The following is a 25,939-nucleotide window of genomic DNA, read 5'->3' on the forward strand; positions in this document are numbered from 1 at the left end:
AATGTCTGTAGTGCCATTCTGTAACGATATTTTTATAACTCGATAGTTTGAGTTTCTAATTTGTCTCTATCTCTCTCACGGAAATATAAATCGCGGACTTTTTCTCACAATACAAATCGCGGACTTATTCTCGCAATATGCAAATCACAGATCATAGAAAACGCTAAAGCTAGTGCAAAACCTCAGTGTCGTCCCATATCTGGGGTTTGCAATACCTAGAACCGTACCGCTTATACTGCCGGAATCACTATGATATTAATTGAAACACTAATCTATACTAATATTATAAAGAGGTAAGTTTGTGAGGTTGAAGGGGTAGTCTCTGGATCTACTAAACCTCTTTTGAAAATTCTTTTACCAATAGAAAGCTACATTGTCATATTAAGAGCTCATACATAGTGGAAGTACTCAACAACGTGCAAGGTATAGCCCATATTGTTTATCTGCCGCGCTCCAGTAACTGCAAAAATCCCCACTTCGGTGCCCCTACTATAACCCTTGAAACCAGCTATCATCCAAAGTCACACCAGTGTCCAGAATTTATAAAGAAATGGTTGAATAAATAATTTTGAAAAACAAACAACAAACACATTAAAAACATCAACTTAGTAGTTACTAGGTACTACTAAGAAGCTACGGAGTAATTAAGAAACTCATCAATCGTGTAGAGACTTCGACTTATTAACGAACTTTTTAAACTTATGCATTGGCAAATACAAAAGTGTCTAGCGGATGTTATTAAAGTATTAATACACTCAATAATAACGTGAAACTAACTTAGCTTGCGACTTGGTTGACGGTTTGACGGGGGTGTTTGACGGGGATAGAATAGCCTATGTTACTAGGTACATTTAGGGCAACCAAAACAAAAAAAAAAAATAACTTCAGAAATACTCAACCAGCACGTCAGATTAAGATAAGGTAGGTGAGTTAATAGCTAAAAACAGCGCATTTCGAAAATCTGACGATTTGAGCGTAACGTAATAGAAAGGGAGGGTTCCAAAGTTACAAAATAAAACCCATTTATTTTAGATCTCGAGTTACGAGTGCGATTATTTTTTTACTTATTTCAAAGGAAATATTAAATTTCAATTAATCGCTGAAGTTCTGACAATTTCAGTAAGCCAAAGTAATAAAAAATTCTTTTAAAGTCTGCAGTTTTTTTTCCACCGCTAAAAAACGAAAAAAGTGAATAACCATTTATTCTTCCTATAATTTAATCTACCAAATGTAATCGGTCCCCATTACGCTTTAGTAACTGCAAGTTTAGCATCCCGGGCTCCCCTACAATTAGAATATTATCAACCGTGTAATATTTGTATGTATGATGTATCTAGGCTATCGCCCGCTCACCGTCTATAGTACTTTGTTATTGTAAGCAATACCTATATGAAGTCCCTCACTCCGTATAACAACGCTTAAACAATTAGCATATCAATGCGATCGATGTTCATAGACTGAGATGTTGTTCAGAGAGTGAGTCAACAAAATCTTGAGAACTTACAATATCTACTTAAAGGGAAGACTTCAACACAGTGTTACCAACTGTCCAAAATATTTATCCATAAAGTTTGTGTCAAAAACCCCTAAAATTGCCTTAATTATAGAGTTGTCCCCCTAAAAAATATAAATTCATAATAATTTAGAAATAATATGCTGTAATATGTTTCAAAAGTCTATATTTAATACAGACAAAATATTACGTCTTTATCTGAAGATTCAGATTATTTGAAATCATACATGTTGACAATGAATAAACTTAACAATTTTTTTTATTCTATGAAAATTGCCGCCAGATGCCTTTAGAGTGGTCAAGAAAGAAATATTAAAATTATCATCAATTTAAAAATATTAAAGAGTCAAAAAATCCCTGAAAATACCTCTAAAAATTTCAGACCCCTAAAAAATCCCATTTCACTTATTTGCCACCTAAATCTGGGGGGAAAACCCCTAAGTTGGGAACCCTGCTTCAACAAAGTAATGAATGCCGTGGTCATGCTAACTATTCGAAAAGTTTATCTGAAGCAGCATTTGCCTATCAGAACAGGCCACTTTTGGAATATTTCGAATTTTCCAAAAGAAAAGTAGGCAAGTAATTAAGTATTATAGTATAGACTAGCGGACGCCCGCAACTTCGTCCGCTCTTAGACCTCTTTAATTCAGCCCTTACAGTAGTATCGCTGTAAAAATAGAGTAACTTCTCCCGTTTTCCCAACATTTTCCTTCACTGCTCTGCTCATATTGATCGTAGCGTGATGAAAATTATACTATAACCTGCCCAGGAGTATGAAAAATAATTGTACCAAGTTTTGAAAAAGTCCGTCGAGTAGTTTCCGTTTCTATAACGAACATACAGACAGACAGACGAAAATTTTACTGATTGCATTTTTGGCATCAGTGTCGCTCACTAAATCACCCCCTAATAGGTACAGTACACAATAAATCTGTGTGAGAGGTCAACTCTCACACAGATTTATAGTAAGCATAGATGTTCTACTTTTGGAATATGCGGTTTATTGTAATGGTAATGTGTATAGGCACGTTTCTATGTCCCACATACGTACATTATTTTAGAAACACAGTAGATATATCGGAATTGATTCCGAAAAGTATGCGTAAACGCTTTTCCTTGTATCGAACTGAAGGAATGGAAGAAAACACGAAAACTTATCTTTATAAATTATTATCTGCCAACAATAGGTTCATTTTCTCCTTGAAATCAAGTGTTCCTCTTTTCCTTCGACAATTAGTAATTCACTATCACCATTAACAACTAACTATTGACTATGAGTCTCCTCTCAGAATACCCTAAAAGAATTCTTGTAAAACACGTAAATAAATTTAAAGATCGTTATAATTACCTGAATCAAATAGAAGTTGGTCGCAAAGCTAAAGTGGCAAATAGCGAGGCACATAGTTCGACGAGCCGATGGACGATGAGGTCCCAAGGTGCTGGAATGGAACCTCGCACTAGAAAGCGGAGTGTTGGTCTACCCCCCACCAGGTGGACTGACATCAAGCGAGTCGCAGGGATTCGCTGGATGCAGGCGGCTCTGGATCGTGATATTTAGTCCCTACAAAAGGCCTATGTTCTGTAGTGGACGTCCATCGGCTGATGATGATGATGATTATGATGACTTTAAACTAATCACTAACCTCGTTCGTGTTCCATCGGTGTCGTTGTGCAGCGAAGTGCTCGGCCCGCGGCAGACTCTCCAGGTTTTCCGGTAGCTTGATGGGCTCGCCATCTGGGGATGAGAGAAATAATCAAAATTCATACGTAACCATGAACTAGCTGATTTCGCGCGGTTTCACCCGCGTGGTCTCCGTTCTCGTATGAATACGGGTATAATATATAGCCTATAGCCTTCCTCGGTAAATGTTTTACAATTTAGTTCAGTAGATATGTTGGATTTTCAAATAAATAGGTACAAATACATCGTCTTTAACGAAAAATCTAAAATGATTTGTAAGCAAAACTAAGCAATAAAAAAAGGTTTAATCATCGAAAACGTAAACTATTACTTATATGCCTAAAGATAGGGTAATAAATTATAATTGGCATGTACCTCGAAAACTAGACGTGCTAGAAATAACACATGTTTGGAACTACGTATCTAGGACTCATTCTTTCCATATTTTAGTAGGTACTCAGAAGGTGCCAAAACCATGTAAATCATGGTAAGTCATGATATTTATTCATTAATTTTCAATTATATAAATGGCACATTCACATACTTTGTTTAAAGCACATCTTTTAAAGAGCTTTAATACAAAATATAAAAGCTTTTTAGAAATACATAAAAAGATCTGTTTCAATAAAATCCAATTCTACATTCCCTATCGCAATGCATTCATTATGCAAAAACAAATTAAAGAAAAACAGAACTACGCTGACGCTATTTCCGCTGGTGTTCTAATATCCTGCAAGAGATTTTCACAAGAAGCACTTTCAATTCCATTTTATGTACTCTGTGGGAATACATGGTCAACTGCCCATAAATTATGCAGAGCAGCGGGATAGCAATACCGCATCGTAAATATTCCAAGTCTATGCCCACCGCAGGAAAAAACATGAACCCATTGCGCCGCGGACTCGAGAGAAAAAAAAAACAAAAATGTGCCTTACACGTTATCCGCTAACCACGATTGGACAAAATTAGTGGGCGCTCAAGCAAAAGCTTAACTTGCGAAATTTCTTCCCTCCTACGAAGCCTTGCCGAATTCAATTTGCCGTCCCCCAACCCGAATATAAACGAGACTCGTCTTAATCACTACGACATAAGAGCCAATATCGGTTTAGATAAACGAAAACTAAATTGGCAACTCCGTATACCGGACGGCGACGGAATTTCAACAAGTTGGACCATTGCTTCGGATTGCACTAGTAATTTTGCAGTCGACGTCTATCTTATTACAAGAAGCATAAGGCGTATTTTGGGGCACGAGCGCGCTGTTTTTATTTGGCTTATTTAAGCCACTACGCCGAGCAGTGCAGACATTCTTGACGAATGTTGCCAAAAACCGTGCAGTTTTCACCTCGTTCGTACTCGCTTTATTGTTTCCACGGTGCCTTGACAAATCCTGTATTTAATATTTGGGTTGGTATTAAACGCCCGGCCTGAAATCCTTCCGCGGACATTGGAGGTACAGGTGGAATCGGCCGGATATTGCACTGAAAGACAATCACTAATACCTACTCGCGAGTATTAAGAGCTAATCAAAGGCTATTTCTTTAAGTAACCTTACCTCTGTGCATACTTCGCTTGCTCTACGAATCTACATCTCGAATTTTCTTTAAACATAACATGTGTTTGTGCCTACTTGAAATAAAACAGTATTAATTCAATAGAAAATAAAAAGTAAAAATTCATTTACCTACTTCAAATACACGAGGCTTAGATGTTGGTACGGTGTAGAGTAAAGTTGAAAATTAAAAATTTAACTTACAAGGTTTCCATGGGCGTCCTATATAAGAATACAATTATTCATTTCATACTTACAATCCGTATTCTATATTAGAGTTCCCAGCCTATAGTTTTGATTATATAAATAAATCTACTAATCTAAGAAACTCGTAACTCGTGTTAGCCCAGTGGATATGACCTCTGCCTTTGATACTGGAGGGTGTAGCATGCCAGCATGCATGCCAACATTTCAGTTATGTGTTTGTCATTTTAAGAAATTAAATATTATAATGTTTCTCGAACGGTGAAGAAACAACAGCGTGAGGAAACCTGCGTACCAGAGAATTTTCATAATTGTCTGCGAGTGTGAAGTCTGCCAATCCGCATTGGGCCAGCGTGGTGGACTATTGGCCTAATCCCTCTCATTCTGAGAGGAGGCTCGAGCCTAAAAATATTGTGATATTTATCCATTCAAACCATTCAAGGAGCCAATTAAACACAAAAAATCAACAAAATCATTCCGACATATTTACTACAAGTACGATACAATTAAATGAATAGGTACTTATCTATACTGCTGTTATAAAGAGAAATAGAATTTTATGTTTGTGTTTATGAGAGTTTAACTTTAGAACCGCTTTAACGATGTATTTGATATAATCTTTCACTGTTGCTCAACATTAATCCAGCTGGTCATAGGCTGTTGTATGTATGATTTAAATAGGCCAACTTAGGTATGACGTTATTCGTTAATTAATTTGAAAGAATCGTGCTTCTTATAAACATTTATAGTGTTCACTTAATTAAAGAAACACGAAAACCATGCAAGGCTGCATTGTTTTTCGTTCTCTAAAAAAGTCTGCCACGGATTCGAATCTATTCTTAAATAACTATAACTTAATTAAATTGGAAAATATTTTTAATAAATGCAATACCTAATAATGTATCTTTACAGTTCTGCAGAGTTATTATGTAACTCAGTGTACCATTCAAGTAATCAGTCACTACATCGTTTTTCATAGTATTTTCGTTTTTGTGTTGATTTAAAATAGTTTTTTCAACGAAATAAACTTGACTGCTCTATTTTACATCAAGTGCTAAGGTTTTTTGTTTCTACGATCATCTAGCATGATTATTTCAACGAAATTATGTAAGTACCAGTTTTTCGTTAAAATAACGTTACTACCAGCCACTACGAGTATCACTACTAGTTATTTTATGTAAAATGTCGATAATTGTGTCATTTCGTTGAAAACACAATGTTAGATTATTGCAAAAACGAAAATATCATGAAAAACCATGTAGTGACTAATTATTTGAATGGTACACTAGTTACCCAATAGCCCTGCTGATTGCTAGTGATATTCGGTTTTTGAAAATTATTTACTCCAAGTAAGTACCTAGTCTGAACTTGGTTTAACAAGCTTATATTTTTTACCACGTGCGACAGGTTTTAACACTTTATTATGTTTAGGTTTGCAAGACTCTAATATCTAATGGACCCAAAAACCTGTAAATTATTCTCATGTTATTATTATGTTCTTGGTCTTTAGAGCCTCAATAGCTCAGTATGTGCGGTCGAACTCATCACCGAGGGGTGGTGGTTCGATCCGCGCCCCGTTAGTCTATTGCCGTACCCACTCATAAATACAGTTTTTCCCGACTAGTTGGAGGGGAATTGGAATGTTGGTCAAATTTAAAAGATATGGCATTTTTTTTTTACAAAAGTACAAATAGTTACGAGTATCATGCTCTCTCTCTGTCAACTCAGATAAAATAGGGCAAACCGTTTTCACAACAACATACTTACATATTACATTTTTAGAGCCTCAATAAATACATGGTTAACTATACATGGTTATCGAAAGGTCGAGAGTTTGATAGCATTCCGGACTTTTACACATTATGCACATTCTTATCAAGCTAAGTTGAAGGGGAACTGGAAAAAATCTGCCATTTTTAAACGCCTCATGTAATATTCTTAATAAAAACAAATAGAATCTTTTTCAAAACACAAAACCGTTTGCTATTTTCTGAAACGGCATACAAACATCTGGTCAGCAATCATCGATTAAAAAAGGGTTATGTCACATCTAGGTCCCACCGAGCATTCAGTTCCTAGGAGAATCGAGTTCGCTCAGCCTGTCCATTGAAACAAAAACAACCAAGACAACCTCAGTTACGTAAAACAAAGAAGATTCCCTCTTCAAATCGGCTCTCCGGGGAGAACAATGCGGGGTCACGGGGCCCCGTTCGTTAGCGACGGCGGTGGTCATTAGTCATGTACAGCCTCACCTCTTACGTGCCTCTGTGGTCCTGGTACTTGCATTTCGTTAGGCTTGTTTTTTACTTTCGTTTTTACCTTAGCTCAGTATCTATCTCGATCCAACTATATTTATCTATCTTTTTTTTTAATGCAAAAAGGCTCGCGTTTGACCATGATCTAACCTGATGGTAAGTGTAGATACAGTCTAAGATGGGACACGCTTGCCTAGAAGGTGTCTATTCAATCTTGTTTTGAAGATACCCAAGTTATAAGATTCAGGAAACACAGACTTGGGAAGGGTATTCCAAACTTTTGCCGTGCGTATGAGAAAATAATATCTATATATTTCTATGTATCTATTTCTACTCTGGATACTGGATAGTTACCAGCGGATGCCTGCGACTTCGTCCGCGTTAAATTATTTTGTAGGTTTTATACCTCTAAAAAACGGAATCCTTTAGCTCACTTCTTTGTGTGTCTGTTTGTCTATCCAGAACCAATACCAGTTTACCCCTATACATCGGCTCTCTGGAGAGAGCGATATGAGGTCACGGGGCCCAGTCGGTTAGCGACGGCGGTGTTCATCAGTCACATTGTACCTACAGGCTCATTTCTTACGCCTACCTATGTGGTCCTGGTACCTGCATTTGCACTTCGTTGGGCTTGTTATTTACTTTCGTTTTTGCCTAAGCTCTACCCTCAGACTACACTGCTCTGATAGCAGCACAAAAGCCATTGGTAGCCTTTATTTTACTATAAAACTGGTCAACTAAACAACAATGAACCACTTTTTTCCGTCCCAAAAAGATAATCTCATAAAAACTAACATCCTTGATATTACAACCGATATAGAGCGGATAATACGGCCCACCTCCATATTAAATAGGTAATTTCCTTCGGAGTTATGGTAATGTAGACACAAGTAATTGGGTATCCAGTTTCTTTTGTTCTCTTATTTTGTTTATACTTAGCCGGGGGCGCAATATGGAATTACTTTCTTAACTTGTTGACCCACGCGACATTGCCTTTCAATTATTTATGATAAGTCTTTAACATTAACATCTGAAATCTGATGTGTTTGTGAAATAATTAAACATTATCCCGCTAACCCGCATTAGAGCAGTGTGGTGGACATACGCTCTATTTTCCCTTTTCTATAAGGAAAGAGGCCTGCACCACATATCTAGACTGTTTCATTAAGATTAGAGGTAAGAAAAAAAAATAGAAAATTCCTAGTCCCGTGTGTCCTTTAGTTAGAGAATAACTTTAAAATTACACAAAACAAACAAGCCTTTCGTTCTCATCATAAAGGTAATATGTAAATATAAAACAAAATGAGACAGTAAGAATCAATTTATTTCCATAATAAAATTCACTTAGTAAAAAGCACGTCATTTATTTTATTATTTATTCTGTTCTTAAAGTTCAAAATATAGACATTAATTATTCACAGCTGTAAAACTCACATGATAAAATAACACCAAATAATAATACAACACCAATATTATCTTATCAATAATTCTACCACCCTATACATGTAACATACCTACTTACATGCTTGTAACATGTTATATAACATGGTAATTCAACATGTTACATTGTTATACATACAATACAATGTTATTAAACATTTAATTCACATTTAAAATATAATAATTTCGCTAAATAAAAACTATTAAAATAAAAATAATTACATTTTAAACGAAAAAAAATACAATAATTAAAAAAATTGCAATATTGAGCACTAACGATTATCTATTATTTATTTGTTTTAATTTAGTGACAAAAAAATACATTTTTAAAGTAATTATATTAATGTATTATAATAAAATATTCATAGTGTCTTTTTTAATGGTCTTTCAAAAAGCGACTTTTGAATTAAAATTCATGCAAAAATTCAATAACAATACTTATTTATGCCACTGTCATGTAATGGAGGCCATTGTAGCAAGAGTTCAGCTTATTTTAAACTAGCAGACGACCCGCGGTTTCACCCGCTTAGTTCCTCTTCTCGTGGTAGTGCGGGGAAATAATAGCCTATTTTTATCAGGCATAATGTAGGATTCTAATGAAGAAAGAATTTTTAAAATCAGACCAGTAGTTTTAATGCAAAACATACAATAAAAAAAATATTTACCATTATATTTTAATTATGACCAATCTTCCCTTTTCCCTCCAAGTAGTTGAAAAAGGAGTGGGTACGACAATAGTCCAGCGGGGCAGGGATCGAACCACCACCTCTCGGTGATGAGTCCGGCGGTCCGGCCCCTTCAACACTGAACTATTAAGTCTTGAGGAAACCAATATTTCCTCAAAAGGGTAGGTCACTGGCTCTTTGACTATGAAACTAGACCGGCAGAAACCATTCATTCGCATATCTAGCATTAAATTATAATATAATGCTAGGTATGCGAATGTATGCTATCTTATATTCTGTATGATATATATCTAGTTGATAGTTACCTTCTCACACACATAAATAACACAATACGTAATGGTGATAACAAAAAACGCAAATCACGTATGTAAACGATGATAAGCGATCAGCGTGGTTATAATGATTACAATGGTACTACAATTATACGGTTAAGGTAACTACTAACTACGAACAATAACTGTACGACGACAAACATTATCTTTAGGTTTGTTAACATATTTCAATGTACATGTAGGTATATGCCCAAATGTTATCTTTGTTACTTTACACTTTTCATTCCAATACAGGTTATATTGATATGACTGGAAAGAGAACAGGCGCGTTCAATTCACCTTAATGCATATATTAAGCATTTCTCGAACAAAACAACCAGCCATTTTTATTATAACCAAGTGGCACGTCGAATCTCTTTCTACGAACGCGAACGCTTCGAAAACTAGAAAAATGTATGGGAATGACAGACCTTGATCACGTGAGCTGTCGAAAGCAAATTTCATTCCAAAACATTTTTCTAGTTTTTGAAGCGTTTGCGATCGTAGAAAGAGAATCGATATGCCACTTGGCTACAGGGGCTGGGAATCGAACGCCAGACCGCATGATTCGGAATCGGGTAAATTTACTACTAAATAAAAGGCAGTCAATCATACTTAACTTACGTGTAGAAATAAAATTATAGCATTATTATTTGAAATTATCTACTTAAAATTAAAATCTTTTATTAATTTATTATTATGATAAAATTATTTTTTTGTTCAATACTTGATTTATGAATGTCATTGTTAATTGCAATTAAGTTAACTCTAACACATAGCCAGAATGCTAGCACAGTAACAATTAAAAATATACGCAGCAAAGGTACAAAAATAAACAAAATAATATTAGAAAACATTAACAAAAACCCTATAAACCTTAAAAATTATCACATTAATAACTTATTTAACCTCCCCGAGTTGATATCTAGGAGTACCTAAAAATAGCTTCCAAAAATTTTCAAGCAATACAAGTATCAGTAAATTAAGTTTAGAAATGTTACTGCACTTTCTTCTTATCTTTAGGTACGAACAAGTAAACAGTTTTCTGCAGTAACTCAGTAAATATCATAGTGCCGAGGAAAACTAAGAGAGTACCAAGCCAATGGCCCAAAGTGAACGGATTTCTAAAGTAAAGTATAGAAAAGAGTAAAGATACGAACTTTCTTAGAGTGACAGTTAAAGTAACCACCAAAGAAGCGCATTCCGTGGTCAGTACGTATACGGCACTGATACACAGCCCCTGTGTACAGACGTATAAAATCAACCAAACCACTTGTCTAGGCAACGCGAATCCGAGAAAATCTACAACGGGCGTTTCGAATGCTATATTAACATGATTCAATATATTCGGAGTCGTCGGTAACCAGATAACTAAAGGCAGTAGATGCGTGTAATACAACGCTTCCCAGGGATGCTTCCCGAATTTGGAATACAAAGATTCCTGGAATATTCCCATGCGAGCTGAGACGAATAACGCGAATGTTAGTATAGCTATACCTAAGCACCACCACAGCCAATCTATGAACTTCAGTTTTTCTTCTTCAGCTGCGTCTTCGTGAGTTTCTCTAGGCGCTTTGACGTCACCGCTCGATTGTATAGTACAGATTGCTATGCCGGCGGATATCATGAAAATGGACAGATATTTAATTGCTGGATATTGTTTCTTTAGGATCCACACTCCCATAGCCATGTTAGCCATTAGGGATCCAGCGCGGAATATCATGTGCAAAGGCATCGGTATGTTGAAGTCGAAGGCATAGTTGTTTGCAACGCTACTAGTCCAAAAGAAACCGACTAGTAAAAGGTACTGTTTGAATGGTATATTCCGTTTCGCGGTTCCAAACTTGCCGACTGTGCAGAAACCTATTGCAGCGATAAATAAAAATTGCAGGAATGTAGCCAAGTTGCCAGCGCCGGGATCCTCTTTGACAACGAATTCCAAAAATACTACGTTAGAGCAACATCCCACAAACACCATGCCAATCGCCAACGCCGCTTTAATATTCATTTTGGAGATTCTGTAAATAAAGAAAAAATAAAAAAGATTATTCCGATACCGGGAATCGAACCCGAGCCTCCTGGGTGAGAGCCAGGTATCCTAGCCACTAGACCATATCGGATACTGACGATGAGTCTAAAATTATACGTTACTCTATGACTGTATGCAATCGTAAAACAATAAATCAATAAAACTAATTAGTTAATATATTTCTAAGACGTTATAACTACAAATCACTCAATAACGAAACGCTCAATAAAATATTACGCCATGACTAAACACCCACACAAAAACTAAGGCTACAAGATGTTTCAAAGGTTATCTATTCACATTATGTATATCAACATTTAAAAGCACTGAGACCTGAGACACATAATAACAAAAAATGAATAAAAAAATACTTACGTTTTGTCACTTTTTCACATAAATATCAATTTGAAAACACAAAATCTTCGAAATACATTATGACAAGCGGCGCACGGCTGACAGCTATGGCCCTCTTTGTTAGTGTGCGTAATTTTATCACAGAGATTGTGTCAATTTGTGACCGTGGCCTCGAATCGCGCTAGTCCGCATGCGCAGAACTCGTTGCGTCGGTAAAACAGTCCTTATAGGAGCTTGACTTTGCCGCCAAAAGATGGCGTTGTTAGAAAATATTGTATTCTCTGGTGGTACAAAATGTTACTTCCTAATCCTCATAGTATACCTTATCTTAATACTGTAATTACGTATGTACTTATTTAACGATCTGATAAAATACTTTAAAACTTGTAACGCTGCAATTGACTACTTAGATAATAGATATTAGTCAGTTCTAAAATTAAATTTTTAATAGGTAGGACTTACGTTTATATCGGCTTTTTCATATAAAAAATTGTAGGGACCTACCACGGACGAACCTACACAACAATTAGTTTATGTCCAATTTATTTATTTATCCTAAGTAAGTAAACGACGTTTATTTGAACTTAAGAAAATAATAATCAGTTTAAGTAATTATTATTAGTGCCAAGGTAATAATAATTAGCACTTACGTCTCCGTGATAAAATTCCAAATTATTTAAATGTTGTGTATTAGGACTAAGTCACATATAAAAATAATTAATTAGTGAATAAAAACTACAAAAAGCTATAAATAAGTCGTTTAATTTAAAATTTAATAATTTAAGTAAGTAGGATGATACTTACTTTAAATATCTCTCCCGAAGTCAGTATTTCCTAATTCTTACAACCTGGGCATCTTTATGATGAGAGTGAATAGGCATCTTCTAGGCAAGCACATTCCACCTTAGGCCACATCTACACTTACTATCAGATGAATTCCATGATCAAAATAATAATTAAGCTTCGTATTTTACATAGGTAATTATCTAGATATCTACCGCTTCCTTAAAAAATAATAAACTCGCTTCACAATCAGATACAGTATCGCATAAAGTTAACGAAAATTGTAGATAATTATGTACCTACTTACCTACATTTAAATTAATCCTTTTTTTCCCCTATTGTTTACGGGAAATTATACTTAGGTACCTATTCAACATAAAAAAGATTAAGTAGATAATATTTTTATTCACTATTTAAGAATATCTAAAATTTTCTTAAATTTAGTCTTCACTATTATGAGCCTATAACGATAGAAAAAAGATAGACACGTTTGTGTTGTGGTGTTACAGAAGGATGACTCGTGTATTATGAACAACCACAAGAAGTATTATCTTGATCTAGAGACAGCTTCACATTCCCAATAGATTCTTGACTATCTGTTATTTTTTTTAATACACAGATCAAAGAATAATATGCAGATAGAGCGCACTGATCACGGCAGTGATGTAGTCATTCCAAATACAAAACTGAAACAACAAATACCTACTAGGAAAATAAGATGGAGTATTTTTCTATAGGTAGTAGTTATTGATTAAGTATTAGTCTCATCATCATCATCATCATCATCATCATCATCATCATTATCATCACTGCTGGACATAGGCCTCTTCCATGGAGTTCCAAACAAAACGGTCTCGAGCCGCCAGCATCCAGCGGCTCCCTGCAACCCGAAGACATCAAGCGGGTTGCAGTATTAGTCTATTAAGATATTAATGTACGTAATTATTGTTAGTGTTAAATCTTGAAAGAGAAATTATGAAAAAATACGAGTATTTGGATGTCAAGGAATCGCGTGATGTTTGTTTTTTATGGGTTTCATCGGCCTCACCGCACAGCTTGTAAAAACTTATTCTGTGTCATTCCTTATTCTGTGTTTAAATATTTTTTTTAAATATAAATATACATTAGTGTAACCTATTAAGCTGACATAAACTCGATTGAATTTTTCCGCACACCGGCATTCGTCGTCAGCACTCGGAGCTCGCAATGATTATGCAACATGTAAAACAACAGCATAGCTAGCATAGCAGCCTATATTAAAGGACTAGGTATTAGGCCAGGCGATGAAGAAGGAATTGTAGCCAAGTTACGTAAATGTTACATATTTCTCAATTACAGGTGGTCTTAACATTCATTATTTATGTTATTGTGGAGCGTAGGTGTCAGTATTGGTATCAATAAGAGAGTATTTGATGACTTGAGCTCAGTTGTTTGTTAGGCAGCGTGGACACCGTCACGCTGCCAGACGCGTTAGTGGTTTTGAGCAATAATGTTATAATTATTGTTTATCATAAATTGATTAGTGTGGGCATGGATAACATGGCAGGAAAGGTGAGTGTTGATCTATTCTAAAGGGATCCCTTATACCTACTCTCGAGGTAACAAGTTCTGGGACCTGCTCGAGGTGTTTCCTCTACCACAATATGATGGTGCAATCACTGTCGCTGCTACCCGTCACATCACATAAGTATCCTACTAATATTATAAACGCGAAAGTTTGTATGGATGTTTGTATGTATGTTTGGATATTTGGATGTTTGTTACTCTATTACGCCGCTACTACTGAAGTGATTTAGCTGAAATTTGGAATGGAAGTAGATTTTACTCTGGATTAACACTTAAGCTACTTTTTATCCCGAAAAAATCATGGTTTCTCGAGATTTGCGAAAACTGGTGATTTTGTTGATATGAAAGTTTGTTACTCTTTCACGCCTCAACTACTGAACCGAATTAGCTGAAATTTGGTATTAAGATATATTATAGCCTGGTATACTTTTTATTCCGGAAAAATTCATGGTTCCCGAGGGATTTGTGAAAAACTAAATTCCACGCAGACGAAGTCGCGGGCGTCCCCTAGTATTTCATAAAAAAGGCTCTTGTTTTATGTATACCTTACCTATATATATATAAATATCGTTTATGTATGGACCATTTTTTCAAGCCCTCCCACATATTGTTGTGATATTAAACCGCCAATAAATCTGTGCCTCTCGCCTCTAAAGGCTTTTAATATCAGATACAGGTCCGTCGCTTTCATAAATTTCCTTATATTGGTGCCTATTTACCAGATGAATTTGTTTTTTTTTACTCTATTATTATTTTGAACGCCTCGTTAATCTAGTGGACAAGCCAGTCTAGACTAGACGTGGCTTCAGATGACAAGGGGTTGGGTTCGAATCCTTCGTACGTCTGACAAATATTTAGCTTAACTTTGTTGTAATAAATTGTTAATAAAATATCTAAGTCCTAACAAGAAAGTTGGCGGTGATAAAACCCCGGTGTCTCGGAGAATACGTTAAATTAACGCTCATTAACATTAAGGGCTCCCACACACGGGCCACTGGCCACAACTACAAAACGCCGCTACCGGCACATTTCCTGTAGTTTTTATACATTTTATATAGACTAGGCGCACACGGTTGACGCCGGTGGTCGCCACACGCTACAATCGTCGCTGCTCGCTTCTTGTGGCCCGCACCGGTCACTAAACGCCGACACTACAGTAGTATCGCTGTAAAAATGGAGAAACTTCTCCGGTTTCCCCAACATTTCCCTTCACCGCTCTGCGCCTATTGATCGTAACGTGATGAAAAGTATACTATAACCTGCCCAGGAGTACGAACAATAATTTTACCAAGTATCCGTCCAGTAGTTTTTGTTTCTATAACGAACATACAGACAGACAGACAGACACACAAAAATTTAACTGATTGCACTTTTGGCATCAGTATCAATCACTAATCAACCCCTGATAGTTATTTTGGAAATATATTTCGTGTACATATTTGACCTCTTTACAAATTTATTATAACTATAGGTAAATATTTTTTGTTATTTACTTTAATAAGTTGTTTAGTTTTTGGAAATACTTACAACTGTCTCGTTTAGATAATTTACTCTGACGCATATTATTGCGCTATCAATACACTATCATTATTAACACCATTTTCCCAGTATATGATAAAATCAAAAACAAAAATTATCAAGTCTCAAAGAGGCCAGAGGCCTTAGCCATATGGCTCGTCGGTTCTGTTTCTACAAACGCTAACGCTTCGAAAACTAACAAAATGATGTATGAATGACTGATCCAATCGTGATCACGTGACCTGTCGATAGAGAATTTTATTCCCACACATTTTTTAAATTTCGAAGCGTTAGCGTTTGTACAAGGAGAATCGACGTACAACATGGTTACAGATTCGGCCCTGTAGCTCTCAAAATAGACTGAAAAATTATAATGTAGAAACAGAAAACCTAACTCTAACTATACAGACTCTATCCCGATAATGTAAACGATGAACTAACTAACCCCGAATGCTATATAGAGTACGTAGATACTTTATTAGTCCACTAGTGCACTAAAAGCTATGCTTTCTCTCAATGTTTGCTCGCAAAGAATTCGCGACAGGGCCATTTCCCGAGGCCCGCCATTCACTGTGATGAATAGTGGGAAATAGGTGAATATGTACATAATTTCACGGATCATTGCTGACAGGGGGTGAATGGGGGTGTCTATTTCACCCCCACCCCAGCGACAAGCGTGTAGTCGCGTTTGACCCCCATCTCTTCTGTATGTTTATAAATTGCTTTTTCCGTATGTTAAGGGATGAAGTGTTTTAACTGTCGTATGTAATCTTATTTCAAGTTCTAAGTGTAGATTTACAATGTTTTTTTTATTTTTTTTACATGCATCCTTTAGAAACGCTATTCTTTAATGATGTTTTTTTAATGGCGTGTGCGTTTTTTGTCTCTATATCTCTCTGTCTCATATGATACTATAGATAAAGAAAGTTAGAAACTTTCTCTGTCGAACTAAAAAGGCATCGATAGCGCTAATGATAAATACATACTTAAGTACGTAAGTATGTCTATTATCTTTTCACGGCTAAACCACTAAACAGATTTACATGTAATTTTGTAAAAGATTTGAACCTTGGAGCATACCTATGGTTTAAATCCATGGTTCCCGTGGTTCAAAATATTTAAAGAAATATCTAAATGGTCATAAGTAAAAACATGACTCTTAATACATTTTAAAAGCCATGTCAGGAAGTAATAATAAAAATTTTAATAAAAAAAATACAACCGACTTCAAAACCTAAAAACGTACCCACTAAACTAAAAAGCGAAAAATAACATCATAATATGTTCTACCTGCTGATCAGTATGAAGGCGGTGCTAAGCCGGTGATGTATTAATTCAAGCCATGTGAGAATATCTTATAGATTTAGATTTTGCAGACAGTGTTGTTTCATGTGGTCCTGTCAGAAATGGCTTAAATTAAGACAACACCGGCTAAGCACCGCCTTGATACTGATATATACCGTTTCAAACAAAAAAAGAATTTTTGAAATCGGTCCAGGCGTCTATGAGTAATCGGTGTACATACATAAAAAAAAATACCGACCGAATTGAGAACCTCCTCCTTTTTGAAGTCGGTTATAAATGAAATTTTTTTCGCAAGAAAGCAAACCGTCCATAGACTTTATAATATTTCGAACCCGGCATCCAATGAAATCGACACGTAGTGTATAGTATACAATTTATAAAATAGGTATTGATACTGGAACAGGCTACTGGCTAAAACACCTTCCTCGAGGACGTGACTGGAAAACATTGCTAAGGGCTGGCAATTGCAGGCGCTGTAGGCTAACATCTCACTATTTCTACACTTTATTACAAGCTTTTATTGTTATCGAAGGTTCCTATTTTGTCTGTAAAATTGTTCCAGATAAAATAAATTTTCCGGAGTCTGTCTATACATAATAAAGGCTTTGTTATTGAGATATTTTGTTCTTTTAATTTTTCGGAGTCTAATACAAAAATACATACTGAAGGCTTTAATAGGTATTATGAGATAACGTACATACCAAATAACTAGACGCTTATAGCTCAACTAGCGGACGCCCGCGACTTCGTCCGCATGGAATTTAGTTTTTCACAAAACCCTTGGGAACCATGGATTTTTCCGGGATAAAAAGTAGCTTATGTATTAGTCCAAATCTAAATACCAAATTTCAGTCTAATCGCTTCAGGCAGCTTTAAAGAGTAACGAACATCCAAACATAAATCCAAACATCCATACAAACTTTCGCGTTTATAATATTAGTATGGAGATGGATGGTATGAAGACTCACTCAAGCCGGAAGGTTAAGAGTTCGATTCCCGCCCGCTGGCGATATTGTCGTACCCAAATCACTTAATATAAATGATGATTACTTCTAAAGAGCAACTGGTTTGCTTTTTATGTTTCTAATTTTTAGTAAAAAAAATATTGAATATATCATGAATCATAAAATAAATTAAATGGCCGGCTCTTTTCAGGTAAATTACGAATTACCAACAATGTCAAAAAAGGAAGTTTTAAAAACTTCCTTTTTTGAGTTTGTTGGCTTGTAGTCACTACGTACCTTCTGTAAAAAAGCTTTTAATGGCTACTCACAAAAAAGGTTGAATTTTGATTTCTAAATTCCCCATAAAATCCCACAAGAGTCTCACACCAAGTAGTGTCATATTTATGGACCCATCGGAGTAGAGTATGATAACCTCTCGAGCTCACAAGGGCCATATTAGCGTGCACGTTGCATAACTGTCACATCCGTGCCATAACTGTGCTGTAATTCAATTATTCCGCCTCGGTGCATGCGACTAACGACCTTTTGGACAGACCAGCGCGTTCGTGTGAATTCCCTATAACGATTCCGTGGCTAATAAAATTAGTTGGCCGCTATTTTAAAAGGAGGTTTTGCTGTTCTTAGCTTTAATTTTAATTACTTATTTATGATTTTTTAAGTAAGTACATTTAGAGGTAAAACCTATTACCTCGTCCACCACCATGTTTATTTCTTCCACCAAGCATACTTACTAGTTCATTCTTCATAGCTTCATTCATTCATTTATTCATTTTTGTCATTTCGTTTAAATTTTTGTCGTGATGTGATCTATTTAATGAGTGTACTAATTAATAAACAAATAAATCTATACTAATATTATAAAGAGGAAAGATTTGACTGTTTGTTTGTTTGCATTGAATAGGCTCTGAAACTACTGAACCTCTTTTAAAAATTCTTTCACTTCTGGGAAGCTACACTATTCCCGGGTGCTATAGGCTAAATTTTATCCCCGTATTCTGTAGTAAATCTGCTAGTAAATAAATAAATAAATAGCTATGATCCTGTTTACTAATATCACTATTATTACCAGCTAATCATATAAAAAGGATTTATTTGGTTGTTTGTTTTGTTGCTAGGAATAGACACCGAAACTACTGGACCAATTTGAAACATTCTTCTAACATTAGAATTCTACATATCCTTGATGAATATAGGATATATTTTATATGGGGTATAATATTAAAATTAACAATGAAGGAAAACATCGTGATTAAACCTGCATACCAGAGAATTTATTAAATTCTTTGCGTGTGTTAAGTCTGCCAATCCGCATTGGGCCAGCGTGGTGGACTAAGGCCTTTCATTCTGAGCTCAGCAGTGAGCCGAATATGGGTTGATAACGATAATATTAAATTCGTGTCTATTTGAGTTTAATCCATCTATACTCACTGAAGTCTATGGCAAAATCGTAACATTGTTTTTTTTTTAACCGACTTCCAAAAAGGAGGAGGTTCTACGTTCGGCTGTATGTATGTTTTTTTTTTACTCTTTACAAGTTAGCCCTTGACTACAATCTCACCTGATGGTAAGTGATGATGTAATCTAAGATGGAAGCGGGCTAACTTGTTAGGAGGAGGATGAAAATCCACACTCCTTTCGGTTTCTACACGACATCGTACCGGAACGCTAAATCGCTTGGCGGTACGTCTTTGTCGGTAGGGTGGTAACTAGCCACGGCCGAAGCCTCCCACCAGCTACACCTGGACAGCCGGGGATTGAACCCAGGACCTCCGTCATTAAATCCACCGCGCATACCACTGCGCCACGGAGGCCGTCAAATTATAATACGCGTTTTATAATACGCGTGGCTAGTATACACCCTCTAGTGTACTAGAGAGTGTATCCTGACCACGGATGTTACATAGATATACATAGATATAGATTTCCTAGGCACGGGTGTGATTTATGATCCGAACGCGTCACTTCAAATACCTAGTGGCGGATCAAAAAAAAGGTTTCTTTTCAATTCGTAGAGGTCACGCTTTTCTTGGCCCATGATTGATGGGCGCCAGATTACCGTTCGAGGCAATAATGTTATCAGGGCTTTTTTATATTACGCCGTTACATTGTACGGTAGTAAAGTATACCTACTGTTCCATTATAAACGTAACAAGAATATATATAGAAGTTTTAATAAGCAGCGTAATTGGCTGCTAGCTAAAGATTCTTCAGTAAAATTATTTACTTACTGGCTTTAAAATAAAAAAAATCACTTTTAAATTGGTCCATCCGTTTAAGAGATACGATACCACAGATAGACATTCACGTCAAACTTATAACATCCCTCTTTTTTTGTTGCGTGGGGGTTAAAAGGCTTTACGACATTTTGGAAAAGAGCTGATACTTTTACACTGCTGGACTGATATTAACCAAACATAGCTAAGAACCGCAAGTTTGTGCCTTTCAAAAGAAAAAAAAATCGCATCGAAATCGGTCCATCCGATTGAGTGCTTCCATGCAGCAGCCAGACGCTCACACAGACAGACATCGACGTCAAACTTATACCCCTCTTTTTGCATTGTGGGTTTACCCAGAATATACCAAAGCTTGTAACAGGCATTTTGTTAACAAAGACTATCTACACTAATATTTTATCGTTTTTTTTTTATTTTTTTACAAGTTAGCCCTTGCCTACAATCTCACCTGATGGTAAGTGATGATGCAATCCAGATGGAAGTGGGCTAACTTGTTAGGAAGAGGATGAAAAACCACACCCCTTCCGTTTTTTACACGACATCGTACCGGAACGCTAAATCACTTGGCGGTACGTCCTTGTCGATAGGGTAGTAACTAGCCACGGCCGAAGACTCCCACCAGCCAGACCTGGACCAATTAAGAAAACCTCAGTAGGCCCAGCCGGGAATCGAACCCAGGACCTCCGTCATGTAAATCCACCGCCAATACCACTGCCTCTCGGAGGCCGTCAAAAAAGTGGTAAAGTTAGTGACAATATGAGATTAATGGGGGTAATATCTGGATTCACTGAACAGACTTAGAAATTTTTTTAAGTTTTTCATTTAGTTGATATTTTTTTAATTACCTATTATTTTTATAAGTTAGCCCTTGACTACAATCTCACCTGATGGTAAGTTTACCATGGTATGGTTTACCAAGTAACATATTAAGCTATAGCTTATAGAAAAGTCGTATGATTAATGATTACGTAAATGACAAAATTGCTGAGAAATGAAATGTATTACATGACAGGCTACTTATATACCTATTGCTAAATGGTAATAAACTAAAAAAGGATAAACCTGGCTGAGTTTGTTGTGGGCTCTACTCGAAGGCGCGTTTGGAACTTTAATTTTAAGTATTCGAATAATTATTATCACCATTATCTTAAGTTTAATATTATTACCTGACGTTTCGAAAGAGCTTGTAAACTAAGCCTATTTGAAATAAATGAATTCTGACTTTTGACTTTGACTTATATTTTATTCCCATATTCCTATGGCAACTGGAATTATGTGAGTGAAACTGTGGGACGGCTGCTAGTTGATTTATATTATGTATAGGTGAAGGTGCATGTGGTTCAGCCATCTTAGATATTATTTAATAACCTAATATCTAACCAGGTGAGAGGCCAGGCACTCCGAACTTCATGCATATGCTAACGCGCGCTAACTAATTTTCTTTAATGAAAACTCTGCTTCAAAGGAAATGGGCAGAAACAAAGTGCTTTCCTTCGGGCGTCATACAAGCGTACACCATTACTCTTGCTAAATAAACCAATTTTTTACAAGTTCTGCTATTGAATACAGACAGGCGTTATTTTGAGGAAGTCCATACTAATATTATAATTGCGAAAGTAAATCTGTCTGTCTGCCAGTCTGTTTTTTTTCTTTTTCTTTTAACGGCTAAAACGCTTGGTGTTGTTTCTGTAACGTCTCGATGCTATTTGGTATTTATATTAAAAATTTTAATGAAAAATATGCAACCCACTTCCAACACAAAAAATAACTTACCTACCTAATGAACTAAAAAATTTAAAAATAACATTGTACGTGCTACCTTTTGATCAGTTTGAAGGCGGTAATTACTGTAAATTCTTGACGACCATGACTGACACCAGATCTTCATGAAATTGTAGTGGTTTAAAAATACCTAATGGAAAAATTAACAAACGCAGTAGTCGTCTCTACGATTTTTTAAAGTTTCCCTCGATTTCTCCAGGATGCCACCATCACATCCTGACATGAAAAATATGGGACTATCCGGGAAATATACCCTTCCAGATAAAAAAAGAATTCTCAAAACCAGTCCTCAAATGACGGAAATATAGCTGGACATACATAAAAAAACATACACACCTACAGCCGAACATAGAACCTCCTACTTTATTGGAAGTCGGTTAAAAAGCCTTTTGAAATAGATTTAAGTAGGCGTGTCTTGTTAATAATTCATTTTATAAAATTTATAAATATTTCCTCAATATAAAATCACTTCAAATAAAATAAATAAAAGATAAGCTTCTAACAGCGATCTGAGTTTAGAAACCACCTACAGTCGAACTTATTTGTAGAAAATGTTTAAAAAAAAAGTTAATTAGTATTTTTTAACAATCTACATTGTATTGAAAATAAAAACCGGTCATAAAAGCTTGTTCAAAAATTTTGTAAATAAATAATGAAAGTATTTATCGTAGATAATAAACTGTTGTTATTTTATACAGTAATAGAAATAAATTTAAATATTAATAAATACATAATTGGTAAAACAATATTGAAATATAACAATTTGTCAGTGTGCCAGATCATAAAACTTGAAAGTTGTTGCCGTTATCGAAAAACGATCGACACCTCCAGCTTCTCTATTTATCACAAAAAACCTTGAAAAATATGTTTTTCACCTAGAATTTTAATATTTTCATGCTATACCTCATAACTTCGTTTGCATACAATAATATCATATCCCAAGTAATATCCCTAAGTGTAAGTAGGTAATGTCAGTTGTGAGTAAGACATCATTATTAGCTATTTTAACGGCACACTTTTAAGGTAAGGCCCTCCTCATAAGTGAGGAGATACAGATTTTAAATAAACCACGCTGCATTATCATATGTTGAAAATACTCACCAGGATCAATGGCACATGGTGCTCTACGAGGCTTAACTCTACCAACTTCCAAACTCCAGGCTGAGAATTTTACCGAGAATTTTTTGCAAGGAAAAAGAAGCTAAATACTTGAAGTGTGACACGACACGCCACATACACAAATCACTGGACCTACTGTGAGAGCTGTGAGAGCCGTAATAGCCCAGTGGATATGACCTCTGCCTCCGATTCCGGAGGGTTCCGGAGAACAATCCGCATTGTGCCAGCGTGGTGGACTATTGGCCTAACCCCTCTCTCTCATTCTGAGAGGAAACTTGAGCTCAGCAGTCAACCGAATATGGGTTGACAACGATGACTATGGGACATTGTCAAAGGAATAGGAACTACGCGATCAAAACCTTGGAGAATCTAGATTATAAAGCTGACGAAGAGCTTGTTTGTATGTTTGCTTGAACGCGCTAATCTCAGGAACTACTGGTCCGATTTGAAAAATTATTTCAGTGTAAGATTGCCCATTTATCGAGGAAGACTATAGGCTATATATTATCCCAGTATTTTTACAGGAACGGGAACCAAGCGGGTGAAACCGCGCGGCGTCAGCTAGTAGTATGATAAGACTCGATGTCTATTCGAGACAAAGTAACGTACAAAAATACTTACAATTTAGCTTAAATAAATACCTAAATAACTCTTATACATTATGCCAAACAAAGCAACAGTTGTACGCGTTTGATAAATGAGTTTCAGTTTCAACAGCGGTGCTGAGTGCAACAGAGGAATCAACTGCGAACAGTGAACAGTGAACACGAGAGGTGTCTGCATTTCACTGCTCGGTGACGGGCGCTTGGGCGGCTGTATCACTGTGTCTAGCAGTGCACACTTGCTAAATGCAATATTTACTATTTCCCACATAGCTGTGTTATACTTCAGAAACTCAATTACTTTGATATGAGTAACTTTTCAAACGAGAGTATTATATTCAATTGTAACAACATTGGTAATGGGCATAGAGGAATTAGAAAATGGAGATGCATGGCACTCAAATTTACGAACAAAATTGTCTGTCGTTTTTTGAGGGGGACGAGGTAAACTCGCACATCGAAAATATTTGACACCATTAAAAATTATATAATGATTTATTTATTTTGCTATCATCCGCGAAAATTCGGCGAACCCATGCGACAACGTCACCCAGGTCCGACAAAATACTCTCTTGAGAAATACTCTCTTGACAAAATACTCTACAACGTGCAATTGCACGTTGTAGAGTCAACATCTCCTGAGGATGCTCCGGTTTCGGGGTGAAACGTACGTAGAGAGTATTTTGTCGGACCTGGGTGACGTTGTCGCATGGGTTCGCCGAATTTTCGCGGATGATAGCAAAATAAATAAATCATTATATAATCATGATGAACTTCCGCAAAGTAACGCCTGCTTCTATCCAATACCTATAATTTAGAATAAGTTTAAATATAGGTATTGTCAATTTTAATTTTGTACGTAATTTTACCTAGTAATTTATTCTAATAAATTGTATTCAATTAATTTGTTTCCTTTTATGCTAATGTTTTATAATAGTATACTTTTTATTAACTTTGACATATAATATTATGAAAGCGTTGACATGTAATTATATAAAATGTTATGTGCGCCTAGCGTTAATATATATATCAGAATTTTTGTGGCATATTGTATTGTTTTTTAATGTTTATTAAGTGTATTGTTGGCGTGCTTTAAATAACTAAATACATCTCTATATATTTTTTGTTACCATACCAGTCTACTCGTATTTTATTTAAGAACCCTCCGGGATATGGAGCTTGGATCCATCATGCTAGAGCCACACTTAGGATGGTAATGTTTAATTTTTTACAATCGCTATGAGATTTAGTAGTAGGATAGCTTTTTGTGTTTATATCTCATTCGAAGAAGTACCTACCTACCTGCTTCCGACCACCATGTTTTATTTCTGCCGAAAAGAAGTTTTTTTTAATTGTCTATGTTCTCTTGTTACGCCAAATAGCATTGAAAAACTTTTTTTCGGTTTTTTACTTTAAACAGTAATTTCCGGAATTCTAATATTTTGTCACTCGTCGGTATACTCAACAGAATTTCCGTCAGCCAATCCGTTTCACCGAAACATATTACGTAACTATAGTCCACGTGGACTCTACCAATGATAAGCGTCGATGCGCCGGCGCTATTTTCTAAGCTCCGCCCCTTTTCCATAATTGGATACTATGCAAATAGATCAAGGTATTTTTGTATCACTACAGGTGAATGACCTGATCACATGATTATAGCACAGTAAAAATATATAGTACAGAAGATTTATGTGTTTTCTCGTAACTACTAACTTACTATGCTTTTTTTCTTCCAAGAAAGTTTAAGTAATCAATAATCATTGGGAGTGTAAAAGAGTAGGTACACCAAGCTATCGGTCTATGACAAGAGACAAATATTAACACCCCAAACCCCCCAACTAGCAGCGTGATACCTACGTCTAAAAACCATATCACCTATTTTATAGTGGGTTGTTATTGGTGTTATTTATTCCGTATTCCTGCAGGAATGGAAAACACACGGGTGAAACTGCTCGACGTCAGCTAGTCGTTTATATATCAAGATAAATAGCAGTTTACTTAAGTATAACAATGTTAAGTGAGTGATCGTAAATATCA

The 25,939-nt window shown here is 35.9% G+C and overlaps 2 protein-coding genes and 1 non-coding gene across 3 annotated transcripts in view; all 3 read right to left on the reverse strand.

Moving 5' to 3' along the window:
• LOC112045052 (calmodulin-binding transcription activator 2) overlaps positions 1–25,939 on the reverse strand; it is a 202,428-nt gene that overhangs the window by 168,594 nt on the left and 7,895 nt on the right. The window contains exon 2 of the mRNA XM_052885311.1: positions 3,157–3,248. The gene's annotated coding sequence lies outside the window, so the exon portion shown is untranslated. The remainder of the gene's footprint in view (positions 1–3,156; positions 3,249–25,939) is intronic.
• Positions 8,512–12,206, reverse strand: LOC112045053 (UDP-xylose and UDP-N-acetylglucosamine transporter). Its single transcript, XM_024081108.2, has 2 exons — positions 12,047–12,206; positions 8,512–11,660 (listed from the first exon to the last, which is right to left on the reverse strand). The coding sequence occupies exon 2, from the start codon at positions 11,648–11,650 to the stop codon at positions 10,640–10,642; it is 1,011 nt and encodes a 336-aa protein (XP_023936876.1). The 5' UTR covers positions 11,651–11,660; positions 12,047–12,206; the 3' UTR covers positions 8,512–10,639.
• Positions 11,691–11,762, reverse strand: Trnae-cuc (transfer RNA glutamic acid (anticodon CUC)). Its single transcript has one exon. It is a non-coding gene; the product is annotated as a tRNA-Glu (tRNA).

This window comes from Bicyclus anynana, chromosome 14 (genome assembly GCF_947172395.1).
Source record: "Bicyclus anynana chromosome 14, ilBicAnyn1.1, whole genome shotgun sequence".
Classification (NCBI taxonomy): Eukaryota; Metazoa; Arthropoda; class Insecta; order Lepidoptera; family Nymphalidae; genus Bicyclus; species Bicyclus anynana.

Bases quoted from the DNA above. Each gene is read 5' to 3' on its own strand.
- LOC112045053 (XM_024081108.2), bottom strand. From the start codon at position 11,650: ATGAATATTAAAGCGGCGTTGGCGATTGGCATGGTGTTTGTGGGATGT.